General features: G+C 50.3%; 1 protein-coding gene and 1 long non-coding RNA gene across 2 annotated transcripts in view; one reads left to right on the forward strand and one right to left on the reverse strand.

The window, feature by feature from the left end:
• The window catches only part of LOC309515112, a 136074-nt gene that overhangs the window by 109650 nt on the left and 1993 nt on the right, over positions 1-24431 (reverse strand). The window lies entirely within an intron of this gene.
• The window catches only part of LOC309514800 (SCO-spondin-like), a 183682-nt gene that overhangs the window by 33000 nt on the left and 126251 nt on the right, over positions 1-24431 (forward strand). Inside the window, exons 21-33 of the mRNA XM_082192086.1 lie at positions 1740-1996; positions 2648-2782; positions 3760-3962; positions 5452-5579; positions 6957-7066; positions 9722-9871; positions 10888-10981; positions 12388-12788; positions 15106-15336; positions 16494-16700; positions 17567-17803; positions 19950-20072; positions 22604-22698. Of these exons, the coding sequence (XP_082048212.1) occupies positions 1740-1996; positions 2648-2782; positions 3760-3962; positions 5452-5579; positions 6957-7066; positions 9722-9871; positions 10888-10981; positions 12388-12788; positions 15106-15336; positions 16494-16700; positions 17567-17803; positions 19950-20072; positions 22604-22698 (2371 nt within the window). The remainder of the gene's footprint in view (positions 1-1739; positions 1997-2647; positions 2783-3759; positions 3963-5451; positions 5580-6956; positions 7067-9721; positions 9872-10887; positions 10982-12387; positions 12789-15105; positions 15337-16493; positions 16701-17566; positions 17804-19949; positions 20073-22603; positions 22699-24431) is intronic.

A 24431-nucleotide genomic window follows, 5' to 3' on the forward strand; every position in this document is an offset into this window, starting at 1 on the left:
GAGTATAGCATCTAGATCAAGGGAAGTAATAGTGCCACTGTATTCTGCTCTGGTCAGACCACACCTGGAGTACTGTGTCCAGTTCTGGGCACCACAGTTTAAGAAGGACACTGACAAACTGGAACGTGTCCAGAGGAGGGCAACCAAAATAGTCCAAGGCCTGGAAACGATGCCTTATGAGGAACGGCTAAGGGAGCTGGGCATGTTTAGCTTGGAGAAGAGGAGGTTAAGGGGTGATATGATAGCCATGTTCAAATATATAAAAGGATGTCACATAGAGGAGGGAGAAAGGTTGTTTTCTGCTGCTTCGGAGAAGCGGACACGGAGCCATGGATCCAAACTACAAGAAAGAAGATTCCACCTAAACATTAGGAAGAACTTCCTGACAGTAAGAGCTGTTGGACAGTGGAATTTGCTGCCAAGGAGTGTGGTGGAGTCTCCTCCTTTGGAGGTCTTTAAGCAGAGGCTTGACCACCATATGTCAGGAGTGCTCTGATGGTGTTTCCTGCTTGGCAGGGGGCTGGACTCGATGGCCCTGGTGGTCTCTTCCAACTCTAGGATTCTAGGATTCTATGACTCCGCCAAGCCTGCTGTGCAATGCTGGCTGCCACAGACTGGTTGGACGCAGAGGAATGTGGGGGGGGGGGAGGCCCCAGCTGGGGAACCTTCAAGGGAAGAAGGCTCAGAGCCCGGGGACTGGTGGTGGGATGATGAAGAGTGGTCCGAGGGAGAAGAGGCAGCAGATTGGGAAGAGGAGGTACTGGAAGCTGAGGAGGTAACAAGGCTTAGTGAGCGGGGAGAGTCTGTGGCAGAGAGAAATCCAGAATCGGAGGCAGAAGCTGAAGCTGGTGAATGGAAGGAGGGAGACCCAGAGGCAGAGGTGAGTCAGGCTAGTGAAGAAGCCAGGGTGTCTCCTCCTCCTCCTCCTCTTGCGACAAGCTCCCCACCTCTGGTCTCCCAGAACCAGAAAAGGCATGCAGTGGAAGGAGCAAAGGCAGATAACCTGGCATAGTCTCAGCTTGCTGGAGAAGGATCTGGCAGAGGAGGAGCTTTGGGGAATCGGCTTCCTCCCCCGTGGCAGTAAATAAGAAGATCAAACGAAAGGAACGTCTTACCAGTTAGATTCTATAATAATCACAGTGAGAGACCAAAGAACACGTTTCTCTAGAAATGGCGGCGCTCCCAATTAAGGCGCACTCCCTCCTCCGTCCCTATTAATCTAAGTCACCCCTATGTCTTGTAATCTGCTCTTTCTGTTCTGAGACTTTCTGAACACTTCTCGACCCTGGGGAGGACAATGGAGAAATGCTGTCCATGACTGTGAATCTGTTAACCCTTTCTCTCCCTGTGTTTCTTCCCCTCCTAGCTGTTCCCCATTCAGTATTTCCCAGCTTCTGCCTTCTGAACTATGCCCCAGGGGGAGGGGATGGCTCCCACCATTCCCCCTCAGTGCAGCCCTCCTCAGCACAGTCCCTGACACTTAGGCAGCTGTGGGAAGGCAGGGATCTTCAGTCTCCACAGCTTGCCTCACAGGGGCAAGCCCTACCCAGGAGAGTCGCTGTGCTCCTTTGACCTGTCACTCCTCTGCAGATCCCGTTTCTTCTAATAAAGGGTTAACTTCGCCTTCTCTATGTGATTGACTACTGGCTTGCTCCTGACATTGGCCGTAGACCCGTGGCATGAGAGGTGCTTGGCTCAGCACTCACCACCTTGTGGTCCCTCCGTCTCCTTCCTTGCAGCATTTGCCAAAACCGGCGCTGGGACTGCAGCCGCCACCACTGCGCCGGGACGTGCGTAGCCACCGGGGACCCCCACTACATCACTTTTGACGGGCGGACCTACACCTTTCTGGGTGACTGTGAGTACATCCTGGCCCGGGAGAGCAGCGGGGCCTTCACCGTCACCGCCGAGAACGTGCCCTGCGGCACCAGCGGCACCACCTGCACCAAATCCGTCGTGGTGCTCATTGGCAACACGGTGGTCCACCTGCTCCGAGGTAATTAACGGGGAAAGAGACTTGAAGAAAATGTTTAAAATGACATTTGTAAAAAAAACCAGAAGCATTTTTGTTAGGGATTGTAGGACAAGACCTGCCAAGGAAAACAAAGAACTTATTTATGTATGCTACAACAGCGGCAAGAGTCTTGATAGCACGAGGATGGAAGAATGAGGAAACCCCAATGAAAGAACAGTGGCAAGAAAAACTGATAAGCTATGCAGAACTGGCCAAATTGAGATACAAATTGCGAGATAAGGACAACTGTGACTTCAAAGAAGAATGGGAACTTTTTACAAATTGCTTAAAAAGACAACAGAATGAATTGGACTCCTTGGCAGGTTTTGAATAAACATACACAAATTTATGGACTGTTAACACAATAAGGATTTATACAATTTTATAGTATGCAGAGAACAATATGTGGTGAGAAATCAGAGAGAGGAGCTAAGGGAAGTCTTGGGGGGAGAGTTTGATGGGGAGGTGGGGGGAGGGGGAAATAACGAATATGACCTGTTTTGGTATTTTGATATGTTGAAATTGTTAATTTAAAAAAAAAAACCTTTTAAAAATGGGGGTTGAAGAGACGGGTATCGTGCCCCTCTGCCCATCGCGTGCCCTCCTGATTTTGGCTTTCTCTGTCCACACCAGGAAAAGACGTGACCGTGAACGGGGTTTCGGTGCGCCCTCCGAAAACGTATAGTGGGAACGGCCTGACCCTTGAGAGAGCCGGGCTCTTCCTCTCGCTCATCTCCCAGCTGGGGCTGACGGTGCTCTGGGATGGAGGTGAGACTGGGCAGGAGTTGCGCCAACTTTAATAAAATATTGGGTGGGAGGTAAGCCCCGCCCCGCCTACTCACTCACATGATGTGGCTCATGCACATCGTTTGAATGGCAGTGGACCAACTTTGGACTGTGGCCCCCTCAAATATTTTATTAGGGGTGCAAAGACCCCTTGGGCCCTAGGAGCTGGCTCCTGTGTATTGTGGGCCACGCTCCTAACCTCTTGACCGTTAATAAAGTAGAGAGTTAAACAGTTCTTGAGAAAGTTGGAGGAAAGAAACATGGTTTATAGTCAAAATATAAGAGCAAAATCAACGACACATGATTGCAAAATGATCAGAGATATATGTATCCAATCGGTCTTGTTCTGGACTGTTTTCCTAACCTGGTGAATATTGTTCAAAACAGAGGCTTCCATTCTTCTCTGTTAAGCTTTTCCAACTGTTTCAGGTTTGTGTCCTGGGTCCTTGTTTCAGGTTTATGCTCTATTTGCAAGAGGGCTCTAATTTCAGTTCTTCCTTAGTTCTCTCTTCTCCCTCCCCATCTTCCAATTTTCCTTACGTGCCATTTTTTCATCCCCCTGCCAACCTTTGAGCCAATAAGGAGTAAAATTTCTCTTTTCTTTTGCTTGCTATATGCCGAGGCTGAACTTTTGACTCACCTGTGCAAAATTTCCTCTTAAATGCTTTTAACCTCCCTATGCAGATCCTCCTCCTATGAGCTTTGACTTTCCCTGTAAACTTTTGATCTTCCTATGCAGACCAAGCTCTAAAGCACAGAGCAACTATTTTACAACCTTAAAAAACCAAACACAGGATAGCTGAAAGTCTTGTTTCTTCATCATTTTTAAAATTGTGAGGTGGTGGTGGAGAGAACTTAGGAACGGAGAGGGGGAATGAAGTTGAAAAATAAGTCAGCATGTATTCCTTTTATTTTGACTCCAAGAGGCTGTGAATGAGCTGCTTCCCCTCTCTGTACAGGCACCCGCATCTACATCAAAGTGGACCCCATGTACCAAGGCCGCATGTCAGGCCTGTGTGGGAACTTTGATGGGGACACTGAGAACGATTTCACCAGCCGGCAAGGCATTGTGGAGCCCACAGCAGATCTCTTTGGCAACTCCTGGCGCGTCAGCCTGCTCTGCCCTGAGGTCAACAGCCAGGATTTTGAGCACCCTTGCACGGTACGCCCAGATCGGTGCCCAGTTAAAATCCATCTCTGATCCACATTTACCTCTTTACGGGCCTGGTCCACACTTTCAAGTTCTGTGTCCCTGCATCCTTTTTAACTCAAGAGCTTTCCCCACGAAATCCCGCTCTCTAGCGCTCCATCGGAACAAATGTCAACCTGTAGAAAACCTGGACTGAAGTTTGCTCCGATGGAGTGCTAAAGAGCGGCTTTTCACCGGGGGTGGGGTGGGGGTGGGACTCCAGCAACACTCAGTCATGGAGCTTGAAAGGCAAATGCATGCAACTGCGTTCCTGTACAATAAAGAGAAATGTCACCATGCGAGGACGAGCTGGGGGAGGTGGGCCAGGTTTAACCTGTGGCTGCTGCATGCAGAAGGTGCAGATCTTTAGTGCGGCAGCATTTGGAATTCTGCCTACAGTCCTGGTCACCTCGCTCAAAAAGGATATTCTAGAGTGGGGGAAAGACCAGAGAAGGACAGCCCAAATGAGCAAGGGGAAGGAGTGAAGCCCCTATGAAGAATGGTTGCAGCCTTTGGGACTTTTTAGCTTAGAGGAAAGAGGAGCAAGAAGCTGCTCTGTCCTCCACAGTCGGAGGCAGCAATCCAGTACCAGTTGCATGGCAAGTCCCCTCCCCCATGTGAAATGAAGACACTGGACACAGTATTTAAGGTTAATGGGCATAAAAGGCCACAACTTTATTGATTACAGAATTGGAAGGTATTGGCCTTAGGCATTGGCTCCTATCGACTACCCGGCATGGGGACCGGGAAGGGTTATCCACAAGCCGTGGGAGTCCTGTTGAAGTACGCCAACTAGGATCCCACGGGTGTCACCGTTCGGGGGCGTGCCGGAGGCCCTTACCTCCCTAGGTTTCGGACAAGGCAACGCCCCCCCGGAGTCCTCTACCGGACTACCCTTTCCATTGGGGGAAGGTGATGGCGTTTCCTTCCCCCCTTTATTTGCATAACAATTGACCCCTGCCAATGCCTAACCGCCAATACCGAATAAGTTGTGACGTTTGCTGCGAGGTAGGCGAAAAAACCAAAAGGCTCAAAGTGTGCCAACTTGGAAAAATTCCTACCAGGCCCCTTGCGGCGACCAACCAAAGTCCATAGCAAGGGCGGTCCCCGGGCGTGCCTAGTCTTAAATAGGCTAGGCCACGCCTCCCCGGTCCGCCGATTGGCAGGCCGGGTCGCGGACATGCCTGGGGATTCCCTAATCACGCGGGGGCAATGGTGTGGGATGTGGGAGGGATTACTGCCCGCAACCCCCTCTCCTCCCAGGTCGGAAATGGCTTTGTTAGAAACCGCAGGGGGAGAGAGTGGCTCTTGTGATTGGATCCTGCTTCGGATTTCCCCAAAAGAGGCATCTGCTGTGAGATCAGGGCGCTGGGCCAGGGGAGGCATTGGCCTCCTCCAGCAGCTGCTTCTGGTGAAGTCAGCGGCCCCTCTCACTTCTGTCTTCCTCCCTCCCACCACCAAGGTGAACTCACACCGCGTGACCTGGGCCCGGAAGCGCTGTGGGGTCCTCTTGCAGGACCTCTTCGCCCCCTGCCACGAGGAACTCCCCTGCCAGCAGTTCTACGAGTGGTGCATCTTCGACGCCTGCGGGTAGGGGGCTGGCGAGACATAGAGCGGTTATGCCTTCATAGTAATCTATTGATATACAGTCATACCTCATGTTACGTTTGCTTCAGGTTGCGAGTTTTCAGGTTGCGTTTCGTGGCCACCTGGATGTAATGGAACGGGTTACTTCCGGGTTTTGCCGCTCGTGCATGCGCAGAAGCGGCGAATCGCAACCTGCTCATGCACAGACATGGGTTGCATTCTTTTCAGGCTGCAAATGGGCCTCCGGAACAGATCCCGTTTGCAACCAGAAGTACCACTGTATTAAACATTAAAAATGTTTAATTGAGGGCTTCTCTGTTGTTGCTGTTTTTACTGATGTCCTTCTTTGTATCTTTGGCTTTAAATGTTTGGTTTTAAATATTTCTATAGGGTTGCCATATTTCTAAACATAAAATCCTTGACACCTGCAGTTGTTGAGCTGTTATTAGGAAGACCCCAAAACTGTTCAGCTCTTTTTTTAAATAAACCCAACTCAAAAATAGCGATTCTAAGCTTTTTGAGCGGTTTCTGCTGTGTTGTCCCATACGTCTGGGTTTCCCCCGACATTTTGCCGGTTTTGCAAAAAAAACAAAAAACCCCGATGCCGTTTTTACACCTGAAAACCAGGACATGTAAGGAACTTTCCTAACGCATGGCAAGCCTAATTGATAGTACATTTCCCCCCTCTATTCATTTATCTTACTATGTTTTATGTAAACCGCTTGGGGGGGTTTGCATATTAAGTGGTATATAAATATTATTGGTGGTAGTGGTGGTGGTGATCAGGGAGATTCACAACCAGATACGAGGCCACTGGGGTAGGGAATGAGTCTTCCCCTACAAGGGGCTTTAGAAATGATAACTTGGGGAGTTTTGAAAACGCATTTAGAACCTAGTGAGCTTGAAGGGGGGCTATTCTTAGGAGGCTGTTCCTGAGTAGGAGACCCTCTTGTGTCCCTCTGCTGTCCCCCTGGGGCGCGGGTGGCGCTGTGGGTTAAACCACTGAGCCTGGGACTTGCCGATCAGAAGGTCGGCAGTTCGAATCCCCGTGACGGGGTGAGCTCCCGTTGCTCGGTCCCTGCTCCTGCCAACCTAGCAGTTCGAAAGCACAAAAGTGCAAGTAGATAAATAGGTACCGCTCCGGCGGGAAGGTAAACGGCGTTTCCGTGCGCTGCTCTGGTTCGCCAGAAGCGGCTTAGTCCTGCTGGCCACATGACCCGGAAGGTGTACGCCTGCTCCCTCGGCCAATAAAGCGAGATGAGCGCCGCAACCCCAGAGTCGGTCACAACTGGACCTAACAGTCAGGGGTCCCTTTACCTTTACCTTACTGTCCCCCTCCATGTGTCTACCTGCCCCTCCCTGACTTTCTTCTCCCCCCAGCTGTGATTCCGGAGGGGACTGCGAGTGCCTCTGCACCGCCATCGCCACCTACGCAGAGGAGTGCAGCCAGCGGGGGGTTCCTGTGCGCTGGAGAAGCCAGGATCTCTGCCGTAAGTCATACTGCTTTTGTTTGGGAGCCTGGAAGTGGCCTCTGTGCGGAAGGGGGGAAAGCCCCTTGCACACCCACTTTGCTGCCCAGCTGTGACACAACAGCTGTGCACTGTTGCCAGTGGGCCTTGCTGTCCGAATGTTGCTGCCTCTACCTTCCAACTTACCCTGCAGCCCAGAAGGGAAGAGACTTGGCATGAACCAAGGCAATTTTAAAAAAAATATTTCTTAGGCAATGCACCTGGCATTCTTTGGACCAGCTGGCAGCTGACAGAAGCGAGCCAGCAGTCAATCACACCTTGCAAGTTGGAGTGAACTCTTCATTAACAAAAAACATGCATTGTACAGGAGTGTCAGGCCTAATGAGCACAGCTGCTGCTGCTTCTTTGGTGATCATTCAAAGCCGAGTAAGATTGTCTTCCATAAACACTGTTTTAACAGTGAGTCTGTAAGTGACTGTGGAGGCCAATTCTGGACCCACACGTCCTTCCACACTGGGGACATTGGTTTCCGGGCGGGAGTTGATCATGGTGTGGATTTGCCAAGCGTGTCTTCCTCTTAGCACGTTTCTCCCTTGCGTCCTGAGTTCGAATGTCTTCAAAGTCCAGGACACCTTTGGTAAAGGCTGTTCTCCCATTCACAGGCCAGTGTTTCCCAGTTGTCAGTGTTTATACTACATTTTTTAAGATTAGCCTTGAGAGAGTCTTTAAACTTTTGTTGACCACCAGCATTACGCTTTCCATTTTAAAGTTTGGAGTAGAGTAGTTGCTTTGGAAGACAATAATCAGGCATCAGCACAACATGACCAGTCCAACGAAGTTGATGTTGAAGAATCTTTGCTTCCACACAGGTGATCTTTGCTTCTTCCATTACAGTGGTATTAGTTCTGGCAGGTCTTACCGTCATGAAGCAGCTGCAGAAACCGAAGGTCCCCTCCTCCCCCAATTGTCTAAGTCCCCTCCTTTCCAGGATTTCCCCCAAGCCACTGGAGACTGCACCTGCATGAAGCCAACCTCTCCCCAGCCCTTTTCAGCCCTCTTCTGGTTCCGGGAGACAAGTGGGGAGGGGAGCTTGTTGCAGCAGAAGGAGGCGACAACCTGAGCTTCTTCACCAGCCAGACCCATCTCTGCCTCTTGGCCCCCCTCCTCTCCTGCCTCAGCCTCCAATTCTGGACTTCTCTCTGCCACAGACTCTCCCCACTCACTAAGCCCTGTTGCCTCTTCAGCTTCCAGCTTCTCCTCCTCCCAGTCTACACTCTCTGACCACTCATTGTCGTCCCACCGCCCCTCCGTGGGCTCTGGTCCTTCTTCCCCTTGGGGGATGGGTTCCCCAGCTGGTTCCTCCCCCCATTTCTCTGCATCCAACCTGTCCCTAATAGTGGTGCACAAATTGCTGGGGAGAGCAGGGCTAGCCTTGTCTTACAGTTTGCTCCTTTCCCTGGAGGACGTTGTGAAACCAGACCCCCCCCCCAGGGAGGTTCGCCTGGCGCCTTCATTGCATTCCTCTTCACTGAGGCCTTTGGCTACGAGAAGCCAAGTTACAGGGAACCAGGCAGAGGGCCTTCTCGGTGGTGGCGCCCGTCCTGTGGAACGCCCTCCCACCAGATGTCAAAGAGATAAACAACTACCAAACTTTTAGAAGACATCTGAAGGCAGCCCTGTTTAGGGAAGCTTTTAATGTTTAATAGGTTATTGTATTTTAGTGTTCTGTTGGAAGCCGCCCAGAGTGGCTGGGGAAACCCAACCAGATGGGCAGGGTATAAATAATAAATTATTATTATTATTATTATTATTATTATTATTATTATTATTATTATTATTAATTTGGCCTTTTAAATGTGTCAGGGTGTTTGTGGGTCATTGTTTTGTTGCTGTTGTTACATTATGTACTTGATGTGTTTTTATACTGTAACCCTCCCTGTGATATTTGGATGAAGGGCAGTATATTAATTTAATACTGTACATATTAATAATAAGAACTTTGAGACCAATGCACCCTGGATTCCCCAGACAGTTCCCTTGGCATGGCCAAACTTGGCCCTCCAGATGTTTTGGGACTACAACTCCCACCATCCCTGGCCACTGATCCTGTTAGCTAGGGATGATGGGAGTTGTCGTCCCCAAACAGCTGGAGGGCCAAGTGTGGCCATGCTTGCCTCTCAAAACAGCACTTGATGCTTGGTGATTTACCGTATTTTTCGCCCTATAGGACGCACTTTTTCCCCTCCAAAAATGAAGGGGAAATGTGTGTGCGTCCTATGGGGCGAATGCAGGCTTTCGACCCCTCTCACTCTCCAGGCTTCGCGGACCTCTCCGCAAGCAGTGGGAGCGCTCCCGCTGCTTGCGGAGAGTTGCCTGCATGCCGAAGCCTGCGCGCGCTGAGATCAGTGCGTCCAGGCTTCGCGGACCTCTCCGCATCAGCGGGAGCCAGCGCTGGGCTCCCACGGCTTGCAGAGAGCTGCCTGTTTGGGGGCTGGGGTCGGGGGAAGCTCGGGCCTCCCCCGCCCCAGCCCCGTGCCTGGGGGGAAAAAATAATTTCCCCCCCAAAAAACTAGGTGCGCCTTATGGGACGGTGCATCCTATAGGGCGGAAAATACGGTATTTGTTTTTTGTAATGAGTAAGTAAGTGAGCAAGCACTTCCCTCTCTCCCTGCTCAGCCATGCAGTGTGACTACGGGCTGGAGTACGACGCCTGCGGCCCAGCCTGCCCCCCCACCTGCAAGAACTTCGGCCTGGAGGGGGCCTGCAGCAGCGAGGCCCTTTCCTGCGTGGAGGGATGCTTCTGCCCGGAGGGCAAAGTCGTGCATGGTAAGATGGGGGGGGGCAGAGGACCACCTATTATGGATGCTTTTGCTGCGACTCCTGCACTGAAGGGGGTTGGACTAGATGGCCTTTGGGGGTGCCTTCCGACTCGATGATTCTATTATTCTCAGAGGCGTTGGGTCCCTGTGCTGAAGAAGGTTGCAAAGGGTCAGCTGGTGTGCGGGAAGAGCAGCACTAGACTGCTGCTTCCGTCCTCCCTTTTTTAATATTTATTTATTTATTTTAGGTTTTTACAAATATCTTTTACATTCAAACCTACATGTTTTTATAGTCAGTTTTATACATATCTAGGATTCCCTGGATCTGTGGACTTCCCTCCACCCTCCTGTGGTTTCCATAGTACTTCATTTTATACTGCATCCTACAATATTGTCCAAATTGTATTCAAATTTCCATTTATAACTACAGAATTATTACAAGTGTTATGTTAATCCTGTTAATGTTTTTAACTGTGTTCTTTAAGATAATCTATAATTCCCCCCCCCCCCATTCCTAATTAAATTTATTATCTTATTGGCTTCTGATTCTCCCTGTCAATTTTGCCATTTCGGCTTCGTCCATCATCTTGATTATCCATTCTTCTCTGCTTGGAACTTTATCCTTTCATCTCTGGGCGGCCATGATGAGAAGTCCCTGGATGGATGAAAATCCTAGAATCGTAGACTTGGAAGGGACCCGGGGGTCATCTAGTCCAACCCCCTGCAATGCAGGGATCTTTTGCCCAACGTGGGGCTCGAACCCACGACCCTGAGGCTACAAGTCTCGTGCTCTACCCACTAGGCTATCCAGCTGGGTACAAACTGAAATGCCTCTCCGCCATTCCTGCAGCAACCCATCAGTGCTCCCACAAGTGTTGAGATCCGCCCAAAGAGCTCAGGGAGGAGATCTTGCGGGTTTCGAACCTGGGGCTGGCCGCAGTGAGAAGAGGCTGCCAGACCCGATGGGCTATTGGCCTTATCCAGCAGGGCTCTCCTGATATTCTGCTGTTCCTTCCCTGCCAGGCGGCCGCTGCATCGACCCCTCCGAGTGCCCTTGCTACTGGGAGGGCACTCTGTTCCCACTGGGAGCCCTGGTGATGCAGGACTGCAGGAACTGGTAAGTCCGTAAAAAAGGCTGGCTCGAGCAGGGCAGATGGGAAGAATTGTCTCATGGAACTCTGAAGTGTCAGGCATAGCCCTAATGGCTTTAGCCCAAACGTAGCAGAGTTTTCCTGCACAGCGAAGAAGCTAGTCGAGGTGGAAATGACTAGTCAGCTAGACTCAGAATAACTATTTACAGGATTTATTAAAAGGGGAAAAAACAGCAGAGTTTCTGCATACAAAACAAAGCAAATAAATCCTTTCTTTCTCTCTCTCTCTTAACCATACACAGCACTTCTGCTCCTTCAACACACCTAACACACCAAACTGTGCTAGCATTCCTAGATAACAGAGTTGAGTGCTGGTCGTTAACCAATCAGTGTAAATAGTTTCTAGGTCAAGCAGACCTTGGCTTTCTGCCAAGAGTAAATTGACACTGCCTTGAGTTAATTGTGTGAAGCCAGAATCTGTAAGTTTTCATGAGAATCAATTAACAGAAACTGAACATTGTCTACCTACCAATAAATGCACATAAGACTGCTCAGACCCACAACACTTTTACAGGGGGGTGTAAAAAGCAGGACGCGGGTGGCGCTGTGGTCTAAACCACGAGCCTCTTGGGCTTTCCGATCAGAAGGTCGGCGGTTCGAAGCTCCTGTTGCTCTGTCCCAGCTCCTGCCAACCTAGCAGTTCGAAAGCACACCAGTGCAAGTAGATAAATAGGCACCACTCCAGCAAGAAGGTAAACAGTGTTTCCATGTGCTCTGGTTTCCACCACGGTGTCCCGTTGCACCAGAAGCACTTTAGTCCTGCTGGCCACATGACCTGGAAAGCTGTCTGCGGACAAACACCGGCTCCCTCGGCCTGAAAGCGAGATGAGCGCCGCAACCCCATGGCCACCTTTGACTGGACTTAACCATCCAGGGGTCCTTTACCTTTTTTACCTTTACAAGTGCAACACAATGTTCATTCTGCACTGTACCACGGGGGTTGTAAACTGCTCTGATATACAGTGGAACCTCGGGTTATATTACTCTCAGGTAACATAAACTTCGGGTTGCGAAAGCAGCAAACCTGGAAGTGTTTCAATGCTTGCGCATGCTCAGAAGTGGTCCTCTGGTTGCAAAAACTTCGGGATACAGCCAGAATGGATCCTGTTCACAACTGGAGGTACCACTGTATATATTTTATTTAGATCTGTGTGAATATATTTTGCAAAGGAAGCCCCGCAAAGAGCACACTGAGGCAGCCCAGTCCTGCACTAAGCAATGCGTGAACTACTGTGGCCAACTTTTCCTGGTCCAGGAATGGCCGTAGCTGTCGTGCCATGACCTCTCCTTGTGGCACTGCGCTGAGCCTCAGACGGCCCCAGTGCCCACCTCACACCCATCCCGCTCTTTCTGACACTTCTCCCTTCTGCAGCTCCTGTGAGGCCGGCTTGTGGCAGTGCGTCACCCCCCTAGAACCTTGCGCCACATCGCCCCGCTGCGCCGAGACAGAGTTCGCCTGCCACACAGGCGGGCGCTGCGTGCCCAGCGCCTGGGCATGCGACAACGAGGACGACTGCGGGGACGGCTCGGATGAGTTCTGCACCTTGAGCTGCGCCCCTCACCAGTACCAGTGCGCCAGCGGGCAGTGTGTGCCCTGGGGATACCGGTGCGATGGAACTGCAGACTGCCTCGACGGCTCGGATGAGAGGGACTGCCCACTGCCCGCCTGCGCCTTGCAGGAGTTCCGCTGCGCCAACGGGCATTGCATCCCCCGTGAGCATCTCTGTGACGGGGAACTGGACTGCGGCTTTGCGGATCATTCTGACGAGGCGGGTGAGCGCAGAGCAAAGGCAGGCACTCAGAGCAGCTGAAATGCGGGGGGGGGGGGGCGCAGGGAGAGATTACCAGCTGACCTGGGGGGCAAGTGGAATTCTGTCTGGAGTAAAGTGTGCATAAAAATGGGTATGCAGGTGTCTCTCCACTTAGACATCTTTGACTCTTGTATATGGTCTGCGCAGGGAAATAATTAAGTAAATTGATTTAAACTGCCGAACAATATGATACGATACAATACAATATCTTTATTGTCATTGTCCCATACAGAACAATGAAATTGAAAAATCAACACAAGACATTCAAAAACCCCTAAAAACTCTGAAACACCATTTTAAAATACAATATACTCCTATAGAGACTCCTTATACTGCGTTTAAAACCAGAATTGCATTTGGGTAGAAATTGTTTCTCAGGCGGCTAGTCCTAGTCTTTATAACCCTGTACAGTACCTTCTTCCAGAAGGCAGAAGCTGAAAGAGATCATTTCTGCAAGGGCAAAAACTGCCTGAAAAGAGCAGGGAAGCTGCAAAAATGCCACAAAAAGGGAAAGGCTAGCAACCCCATGAACTTTTGCACTGACCTTTGAGGCCAGTGGAGAGTTGGAGTTTGAGAAAGGAGGTTTGGAGGGAGCAATTGTGGTGGAGTTTGGCAGATTTTGTGGGTGGTTGGCGGAGTTTGGCTGCCCACAGAGGTCCTGGCGTGTCCTCTCTCAACCAGATAAGTGGGTGGTTCCCCAGATGAGATGGATGGGAGGTCGCCTGCTCTGAACGGGGTTACATTCCCTCTTAAGGAGCTGGTACATAACTTGGGGATATTGCTGGATCCTTTGCTGTCGTTCGAGGCTCAGGTGGCCTCAATGGCACAGAGTGTCTTCCTTCAGCTGCACCGCTATCTGGACAAGGACAGCCTAACTTCCATGGTTGATGCTCTGGTGACCTCTAGGATAGATTACTGCACAGTGTGATGCGTGGGGCTGCCTCTGAAGACTGTTCGGAAACTTCAGCTAGTGCAGAATTGGGCAACCTGGTTGCTCACTGGAGCAAGACAGTTTGAGGATATTACAATGATCCTGGCCTGCCAATGAGCTTCTGGGCCCAGTTCAAAGTGCTGGTTTTGACCTATAAAGCCTTAAATGGCTCAGGATCGCAATACCTCAAGGACTGCCTCTCCCCATATAAACCATCCCGAAATCTGCGTTCATCATCAGAGGCCCTTCTCCGTGTGCTATTTCCATGAGGTCTCCAGAGTGGCAACTCCAGAACAGGGCCTTCTCTGTAGTGGCTCTCTGTCTAGGGAATGCTCTCCCCAGGGAGGCTCGCCTGGTGACTTCATTACCGTATTTTTTGTCCCATAGGACGCTCCGTCCCATAGGACGCACCTAGGTTTTTTTTGGGGGGGGAAATAAAGGAATTTCCCCCCCTTTATTTCCCCCAAAAAACCAGGTCGGGGAACAGCAGTATGGCACCGCTCCGCCTCCCCGCTGTCCCCCAAGCTTGTGGGGCTGGCCGATGTCTGCCCGAAGCGCGGGGCGCTCTGCTTCAGCGCGCCCCGCGCTCTGTGCAGCAGGCTGCTATCCGCAGCCTAGGGAGCCCTGCGGGAACTCCCACGGGCTCCCCAGGCTTGCTGATAGCTTCCTGAAGCCTGGAGAGTGCGCACCGACCCCTCTCGCTCTCCAAGCTTCAGCGAAAGCCTGTATTCGCCCCATAGGACGCACACAGATTTCCCCTTCATATTTGGAGGGGGAAAGTGCGTCCTATATGGCGAAAAATACGGTATATACCTTTAGGCTCCAGGCAAAAATGTTCCTCTCTAGCCATGCTTTCAGCCATTAGACAATCCATGGCCTTTTAAAAATGTGTTGGGGCGGGATTTTTACCTGTGATTTTTTAAATTTGTCCTTTCTTATTTTGCTATGTAAATTATGCTTTTAGCGTTGTACCTCTTCGGATAAAGGGAGGGAGGAGGAGGAGGGAGAAAGGTTGTTTTCTGCTGCTCCGGAGAAGCGGACACGGAGCAATGGATCCAAACTACAAGAAAGAAGATTCCACCTAAACATTAGGAAGAACTTCCTGACAGTAAGAGCTGTTTGACAGTGGAATTTGCTGCCAAGGAGTGTGGTGGAGTCTCCTACTTTGGAGGTCTTTAAGCAGAGGCTTGACAACCATATGTCAGGAGTGCTCTGATGGTGTTTCCTGCTTGGCAGGGGGTTGGACTCGATGGCCCTTGGGGTCTCTTCCAACTCTAGGATTCTATGATTCTATGATTCTAAGGGTGGCATGTAAATAATAATAAACAATAAAACAACCCCTTCTCAGGCTGCGGGCCACCCTGTGGGCCGAGCGAGTTCCGCTGCGCAACGGGGCGCTGCTTGCCGTACCTCCACCGCTGCGACCGGCACGACGACTGCGGAGACTTCAGCGACGAGAGCGGGTGCCTGTGTCCGGCTGGGGAGTTCCAGTGCCCTGGCAGCCAGTGCCTGCCCCAAGCTCTGCTTTGTGACGGGAAGCAGGACTGTCCCGCCGGAATGGATGAAGCTTTCTGCCCAGGTGAGAGCAGTCATCCCCCGTAGGTCGATGGCGGGGCAGCTGCTTCGCATCCAGAAGGTCCCAGCTCCCATCCACACACACCCAGTGTCCCCTCCAGTTACGGCTGGGAAAGGCCCCTGGACCCCCAAACCCTGGAGAGCCACTGCCAGTCCGTGCAGGGAATGCTGCGCTAGGTAGACCCCGAAGGTTTTGATGTTCTACACTGAAGGTTTGCAAGGTCCTGTCAAGCGTCTTTGGTAATCTTGGGAGGATTTCCAGCAGCGCTGAGCTGCAATCCAGGCTTATCAAGATGGCCAACGCGATTCAGATCTTTCTTGCAGGCTTATGGCTTGCCTTTCCTTCCCTCCAGATCTTCTCCCACCATACCCGGCCTGATTATTTTCAGTTTCCTGATCTGAACTAAAATAAAAAAAAAATCCTTCCAGTAGCACCTTAGAGACGAACTAAGTTTGTTATTGGTATGAGCTTTCGTGTGCATGCACACTGTGTATCTGAAGAAGTGTTCATGCACACGAAAGCTCATACCAATAACAAAATTAGTTGGTCTTTAAGGTGCTACTGGAAGGAATTTTTTTATTTTGTTTTGACTACAGCAGACCAACATGGCTACCTATCTGAACTGTCGCTCTGATGGGTGTTATATATTTCACATCTGGCAACCAATATGCCCCTTGGGTTTCAGGTAGTCTTCTTTGGAGATCCCTCGTAGCCGAGTAAGATTGTCTTCCATAAACACGGTTTTAACAATGAGTCCGTAAGTGACTGTGGAGGCCAATTCTGGATCCACATGTCCTTCCACGGTGGGGACATAGGTTTCCGGGCAGGAGCTGATCACGGTGTGGATTTGCTGAGCGTACCTTCCTCTTAGAATGTTTCTCCCTTGTGCCCTGAGTTCGAGTATCTTCAAAGCCCATGACTTTGAGGAGATGGAGGTGGCGTTTATAAGAGAAGATGGAGGTGGCGTTTCAGATAGTACATGGGTAGACGAGTCTAAAAAGCCCAGAACACAAATTTCCACCAGAAGCAATCTATTTAGCATTAACTCTGGAAGGGTAGACTTGATTCTGACCAAACTAAGCCTCCTGAGGGTTGAAGGAAGGCACTAGAATGAGCGAATGGTGGGCTGGTCTTCACCGTACCCTCTCCCCCCCCCGCAGGCCGTGTGACGTGTGCCCCTGGGCAGCTACCTTGTCCGGATGGCGCTTGCGTGAGCCGCTCCCAGGTGTGCGACGGCCTGCGCGACTGTGCCGAAGGCGCCGATGAGAAGCCACCGCACTGCCCGGCGCCCCCGACCACACCTCTGGCAGCCACCCTGCCCCCCAGTCTTCCTGTGACTCACCCGTCCCCCGGGAACAGGACTCTGGGTAAGCAGGCTCCACGAAACCCAGAAACTGAGAGCTCCTTCCCGGTGCTGAGTAGCGCTGCCTAGTGGGAAGGGCCAAGGCTGCCCTAACACAGCTGTCGTCAGCCCCCATGTTTTGATCTAGAGTTCCCAAGAGCTCTTACCAGTTAGGGAGAGGCATGTCCACCAGTCCTAAATCTCTCAGTTACCCATTGAGGTCGTTGCCAAAACAGAGAGGCCTCAACCTCAGCTTGCACCCAAGCGGGCATGAGCAGGCAAAGACTAAGCCTGTGTGCCAGCTGCATCTGCCCTTCCCTCTTCACTCCTCTTCTGGTCCTGGGAGGCAGTGGGGCAGGAGAGGTGGGGGCAGGAGGAGGAGACACAGGGAAGACCTGGGCTCTACGGCACCCTGACACCTCTCTCTCCCTCCTCCTGCACCTCTGCTTCACCTTCCAATTCTGCTCTGACACTCCTGACTCTGACTCTCGTCTCCTGGCTGTTACAGGCTCCCCCAGATCACTCGTCCCTTTTTCCAAGCCAGCCTCCAATCTCCAGTGTCCAGCAGTCCCTGACAGGATCCTTGGGGAGAATTTTTCTCCCAAGCAGGGGTGAAATGGGAATGTGTTATCTCCTTGCACCGAAGTCTCTGCTATTTGGCTTGCTTGGTGGCCCTTGCAAAGGGGCTGCAATGATAGCAGGTTTCGGCAAGATATCGTGGGATTTCAGAGGCGAAGGTGGCGGGGAGGGCAGGGCACCCATGCGACACCTGCCCTTGAGCTTCTGCTGCCTGAGGTGGCTGCCTCCGCCTGGAGCCTTGCTCTGGACATCTTGACCTCTTTCCTTCTCTCTCCCTGTCTCTATCTCTCTCTCATTCTGCCCTCCCCGCAGCGCCACCCTGCGGCCGCTACGAGTTCCACTGCCACAGCGGGGAGTGCCAGCCGCGTGGCTGGGTGTGCGACAACGAAGCTGACTGCCTGGACGCCAGCGATGAGCTCCAGTGCAACCGCACCTGTGGCCTGGACCAGTTCCCCTGCGCCTACGGGGCAGAGTGCATCCACTACAGCCGGCTGTGCGACGGCGCCCCCCACTGCCAGGACCACTCGGACGAAAGCGTCGACACCTGCGGTGAGCAGATCCTGCCCCCACGACCGGGGCTTTCCACAGATGACAAGAAGGGCTGGGTGGATGATTCCTACGTGGCCGGGGTCAGACTAGAGAGCCCTCAGGAGCCCCTTCCAACACTACAAGTCTATGATTCCAACTTGCCCTGCCTCTAGGGCACACACCGGAGCTAATTTGGAGCTGGACGCCGAAAGGCTTGTTTTGCTGGATCATAGAAACATAGAATGGTAGAGTTGGAAGGGACCCCAGGAGTAATCTAGTCCAGCCCCCTGCAATGCAGGAATCTTTTGTCCAACGTGGGGCTCGAACCCACAGCCCTGAAATGAAGAGTCTGCTGCTCTGATCAAGTTCATCGGCTTTGTTGAATTGATCAAACTAAGTAGCTGTAATTGGGTTTTGAATACATGTGCAATTAATTGTTGTTCTTTTGAATTTTATGCTGTTGTTACCTTCCTTAGCAGGTCGTTCAAACCATTGTTTTAAATAAGGCTTTTTATGGGATAGGGAAGGGGGCACTGGGAATGAGTTTTAGCGCCCCCCCAAAAAAAGTTTGGGAGCCACTGAGCTTAAGCTGAAGTCTAGACAGTGGGAACGAGGCCCCGTCAACTGGTGATGGGGAAGAAATTCCTTTCAGTTCACATGGAGAGGCAACCCTTTCGAATTCGCCCTTTCTGGAACTATTTGCGAAGCGAAACGCAGCCCTCCTCTGAAAACCTCCCATATTTTGGAATGCGGTGCGCCTATCAATGTGCAGGTTAGTGCAATTAGCCTTCAAATATTATACCCAGGGATAATGAAATAATGTTTTTCACTGCAAGTGTTTTTTAGGATGGTTTAGCTGAAATTGTTTTCAGAATGTTTTAAAGGTTGACACTGTGGATCCACTCGCCCCCCTGGGCTCTTCCAGGAGGAAAGATGGGCTACAAATTCAACAAAATTCTAATTAACGGAACTTGTAGGGGGGAATTGATCTGTGAAAATGTGCACGTTAGAGGAAATGGCACACGAGCACGGGTAGGTCAGAGTTCGCTGGCGAGTTTTCCTGTGGATTTTTTCTTTAAAAAAACTGACGTGAGGACTGGACATGTAACATCAAATTCCTTAAAAATCAGCACTGGCACCCCACAGGGATGTGTGCTAAGTCCCTACCTGTATTCATTGTATACATACGATTGTGTATCATCTGACCCGTCTACTGCAATTATTAAGTTTGCAGATGACACCACCATAATGGGTTTAGTAACAGGTGGTGATGAATCAGCGTCTAGAGGGGAGGTCCAAAAAATATCTACATGGTGTCTAGGGAACAACTTGCACCTTAATACCAGCAAGACAAAGGAGATGGTGTTGGACTTTCGGAGGAAGAGAGGAGAACTAGCCCCGCTGTGTGGAGAGAGTCTCTTCCTTTAAATTCCTAGGAGTTTATATCAGTGAAGACCTTAGTTGGAAAATCAATACAACCCAGGTAGTTAAGAAAGCCCAACAGAGACTCCATCTCCTCAGAGTCTTGCGGAAGAACGATGTCAATCAACATTTGATGGTCTGCAATAGAAAGTGTCCTTTCCTACTGCATCACGGTGTGGGATGCTGGTTTGACATCATCTGATAGGAAGTGCCTACAGAGGGTGGTGGATGCAGCACAAGGTATTATGGGTTGTCCCGTGAATCCGCTGGATGAAATAGCGGAAGAACATTGCCTCAGGAGAGTGAGGAAAATTCTCAGGGATGATTCACACCCTGGCCAGCACTTTCTTGATCTCCTGCCCTCGGGCAGAAGATAGAGAAGCAGGATTAGTCACACCAACAGGGTAAAGAACGGCTTCTATCCGTGGGCTGTTTGGCTGCTGAATGAAAAGATAACAACAGGGCAACTGACTTTCGGGTTTGGTGGGTGGGTGTCAGTAAACGAGGGGAATTAAGACTAAGAGAGCTTAGTGGGGAGTGCTTGTGTAATCTCACTGTATACAAGTTGTACAAGTGACAATAAAGTATTTCAATTCAATTCAGTTTCAATGTGGAGAAGGGGCTGTAAGGTGGGGGAAATGAGGAACCACTCTCAGCCTCTCGAAAGAGACCTGTGGAGGCATCTCTGGTGCCCATCTCATCCTGTCTCCCTGGGAATAACCCTCCTTTCTCCTTCCTGGCGCAGGCTCTACGCAGATCCCGCCCTGTCCCGGCTTCTTCATCTGCGACAACCGCATGTGCATCAATCTTTCCCGGGTCTGTGACGGCTCCCCAGACTGCCCCCAGGGAGAAGATGAGATGGCCTGCGGTAAGGAGCCTCCGGTGGCCCTCGCCTGGCGGGCGGCTGGAATGGAGGTGGGGTGAAAAGGGACCCTCTCAAGATATCCCTTGCCCAGATTTGAGACTCTTGCTCCCTTCTCTGGCCGGGAAGGAGGAGAGGGGCTTTGCTGGGCATCTGATGCGCTTGAGCCACCCCCTCCATAAAAATCAGTCCAGTTTTGAAAGCAAGCTTCCAGTCCTCATGAGAAACCATTCGAAGACGTTCAGGCAGAGGTTTCTGGGAGTGTGGGAGGGGCCTGGGCCTGTTAAGCAATCCCCAGTCCTCCCTCCCCTTCCCCAATTTGTTGTCTGCCTTGTCTCTCTCCTTGTTGCCCCCCTCCCTCAGCCACTTCTGTTTCTGGCAAATGTATTTCCAGGGTTGCAAAATCCAAAGCACGGTAGAGTGAATGAGCAGACACAACTGCATGCCCAGCTCAAGTGGTTTTCATTTTATTTGTTTCTTTGTTTGTTTTCTATTTCTATGCTGCTTTTTATTCAAATAAATCCCAAAGCGGCTTACAAGCAAAAGATCAAAAAACCAGAACGAAACATCACGAATACAGCATAAATTGTATAGAATACTTAACAAATCATCAGTGAAACAATCGCAAGCAAAACAATTACCATCTGTGTAACGCTATTAACAAAACAACTAAAAAATAAGCATCATAGTTACACCAAAAATCATGTTATAGGGTTCCCAAAGCACGACAGCATTCATGTCTATAAAACAATACAGTGGTACCTCAGGTTAAGAACATAATTCGTTCTGGAGGTCTGTTCTTAACCTGAAACTGTTCTTAACCTGAAGCACCACTTTAGCTAATGGGGCCTCCTGCTGCTGCCACGCCACCAGAGCACGATTTCTGTTCTCATCCTGAAGCAAAGTTCTTAACCCGAGGTACTATTTCTGGGTTAGCGGAGCCTGTAACCTGAAGCGTATGTAACCCGAGGTACCACTGTATTACCAACATTAACAAAATAGCAACGAAATAAACAAGCCAAGCCCTGTTTATCCTGCCTGCTGGACGTCACTCGTGCGCATAGGTTATTTTCATGTGCAACTGAGTGGAACGATCACACAGTTTTCCAGGGCTGATGTTGTACCTTCATAATCAGAGATGACTTGTCTCTGAAGACCGGTTCCTAGGAATCACAAATTGGAAGTGTGGTGTTGGCATAGGGTCCAGGGCCGGATTGAGGTTTGATGCGGCCCTCAGCTCCTGAAGGTAATGGAGCCCTTTAGATGTCCAGCTGTCCTTTGTCCACAACAAATTGTCGCTGTTTTCTTGTGTTGAATATATGCTATAGGGTCATTTATGGACCTCATAGGTATCTCAAGCCATTTGCACATGCAGAATGTAGGCACCCTATATACAGGGACGTGGACTTATAAAAAATATTGGGGGGGCCCGGGAAAGCTCGTGAAATGTAAATAAGCTCATGAATATGCAAATAAGCTCATGAATATGCAAATAAAGTGGCACCGCCCCCTCGTGAGCGAATAGGGGAGAGCGTGCTGCTGCCTATTAATCAGCTGCGGAACAGCTGATATGCGGGAAACCTGGGGCTAGAGGCAGGAGCCCCCGCCCCCGGGGATTCCCTAATCTCGCGGGGGACGGCCGGGGTTCTCCGGCTAGGGCGCGCGGCTGGCTGGCTGGCTGGCGAGGGAGCAGGTGGGGAGGAGGCGGGGGACGGCGGCGGCGCTCTACTGGAAGGGCTCAAGCCCCCTCAAGCCCCATGGAGTCGGCGCCTATGCCTATATAGAAAAATGAGCAAACCAGGGAGCAGGCGAGCAGGCGGGGCCCATGACTTACATCAGGTCCACTGTCCACAGGTCCACAAGGGCCGGTCCACTGTCCTTCAGACCTTGTGGGGGACCGGACTATATTTTCAAAAAAATAATGAACGAATTCCTATGCCCCACAAATAACCCAGAGATGCATTTTAAATAAAAGGACGCATTCTACACATTGAAAAACACGCTGATTCCCGGACGGTCCATGGGCTGGATTGAGAAGGCAATTGGGCCGCATCCGGCCCCCGTGCCTTAGTTTGCCTACCCATGACTTACGTCATAGGAGCCTACACAACACAAAACACTGTAGCTGTATGCAGGTTTCATTTTATTTGTTTTTTATCTTAAATTTTGGAAAGGTACATCCAGTTTTTTCCCTTTAATATTTTTTGGGGGGCCCCCAAGAGAGCGGGGCCCTAAGCTGTAGCTTGTTTAGCTTATACGTAAATCTGGCACAGATTGCGTCCTTTGGCTGGGCTTCCGCTCAGAGTCTGGTCTGGTGGGTCCAAGATTCCCGACAAGATCCTTACACAACGCAGAAGATGTTCCACTTCCCAAGGAGTTGACCGAGGGTCTCCTGGTGTGTCTTGGGGGGGGGGCTGCTGAGGGGAGCCAAGGAAGGCTTCTTCTGACCCCCCCCATGGGCTGGGGACGGGTGGGGTCTCCTCCTCCTCTGCTAGCAATCCTGTGATGCTCATGGCTTTTCCTTCTGACCCACACAGAGAGCCACGTGGTCCGTCCCGGCGAAAGGAACCAGACCGCGGGACCCTGTACGGAGTACTCCTGCGGGGATGGCGCCTGCATTGCCTTCAAACAGGTGTGATGGGGGGCTGTGGGGGGCCTTTCACCCCGTCTCCCCTGCTCTTCCCCCCCAACCACTCTAAAAGGTTTCATTTCACACTACCCTCATCCCTGGTCCTGTCCAGCCACCCATCCAGTTCTCTTTCCCATCTGCAAAAGGGATCTCAAATGTTTCGGGAAAGAACCAACAGCTCAGGACTGTGATACCTTAAGGACTGCCTCTCCCCAGATTTTGCGCTCGTCCCAGGCCCTTCTCTGTGTCCCCATTTTGACAAGAGGTCTGGAGGGTGGCAACACAAGGATAGGGCCTTTTCTGTGGTAGCTCCCTGCTTGTGGAAAGTTTTTAAGGACTGATGTTTTAATGTATTTTTAATCTCTGTTGGAAGCCGCCCAGAGTGGCTGGGGAACCCCAGCCAGATGGGCAGGGTACAAATAATATATTATTATTATTATTATTATTATTATTATTATTATTATTATTATTGAATGCTCTCCGCAGTGAGGTTCACCTGGTGCCTTCATTACATGTCTTTAGGCACCAGGCAAAATCATTCCTCTTCACCTAAGCCTCCGGCCATTAAATATAGGGGGTGGGGACTGTAACAATTTATTTTTTATTATGCTGTGTGTTATTATGATTTTTATTATGTTTTTATTATTGATGCTCTGTAAAACGTGTTCTTAATGCTGTACAGTGCCCTAGGATCTTTAGATAAAGGGTGGTATATAAATTGAATTATTATTATTATTATTATTATTATTATTATTATTATTATTATTATTGTTATTGGAGACCCACAGACCTTGTTTGGGTTCTTTTCCATAGAAAGAGAGACTAGTGGTTGAAGGATGTAACAGACCAGGGAAGTTTTTAATGTTTGATCCTTTATTGTGCTTTTAATATTTTGCTGGGAGCCGCCCAGAGTGGCTGGGGAAACCCAGCCAGATAAGTGGGGTGTAAATAATAAAATGTTTTTTAAAATTATTATTATTATTCTCCAACCAGCTTTGACATCCTACTGTTTTGGGCTACTTATTTTATTGATTGATTGATTGATTGATTGATTGAACTTATATACCTCCCTATACCCGAGGTCTCAGGGTGGTTCACAGAAAAAACCCCACAATATATAAAATATATTCAAGAAGGACACTGACAAACTGGAACGTGTCCAGAGGAGGGCAACCAAAATGGTCCAAGGCCTGGAAACGATGCCTTATGAGGAACGGCTAAGGGAGCTGGGCATGTTTAGCCTGGAGAAGAGGAGGTTAAGGGGTGATAGGATAGCCATGTTCAAATATATAAAAGGATGTCACATAGAGGAGGGAGAAAGGTTGTTTTCTGCTGCTCCAGAGAAGCGGACACGGAGCAATGGATTCAAACTACAAGAAAGAAGATTCCACCTAAACATTAGGAAGAACTTCCTGACAGTGAGAGCTGTTCGACAGTGGAATTTGCTGCCAAGGAGTGTGGTGGAGTCTCCTACTTTGGAGGTCTTTAAGCAGAGGCTTGACAACCATATGTCAGGAGTGCTCTGATGGTGTTTCCTGCTTGGCAGGGGGTTGGACTCGGTGGCCCTTGTGGTCTCTTCCAACTCTAGGATTCTGTGATTCTATGAAATAAAAATAAAAACAATAACCCAATAACACCCTCCAAAAAAAAAAAAGATTCACAAAATGGAGAAGTGAACCACATGCGCTGCCTTTTGCTCCTTGGGGGAGAGGCGGGGATATAGGTGGAATTCATTG

Source organism: Podarcis vaucheri, assembly GCF_965113315.1.
Source record: "Podarcis vaucheri genome assembly, chromosome: 12".
NCBI classification, from domain to species: Eukaryota; Metazoa; Chordata; class Lepidosauria; order Squamata; family Lacertidae; genus Podarcis; species Podarcis vaucheri.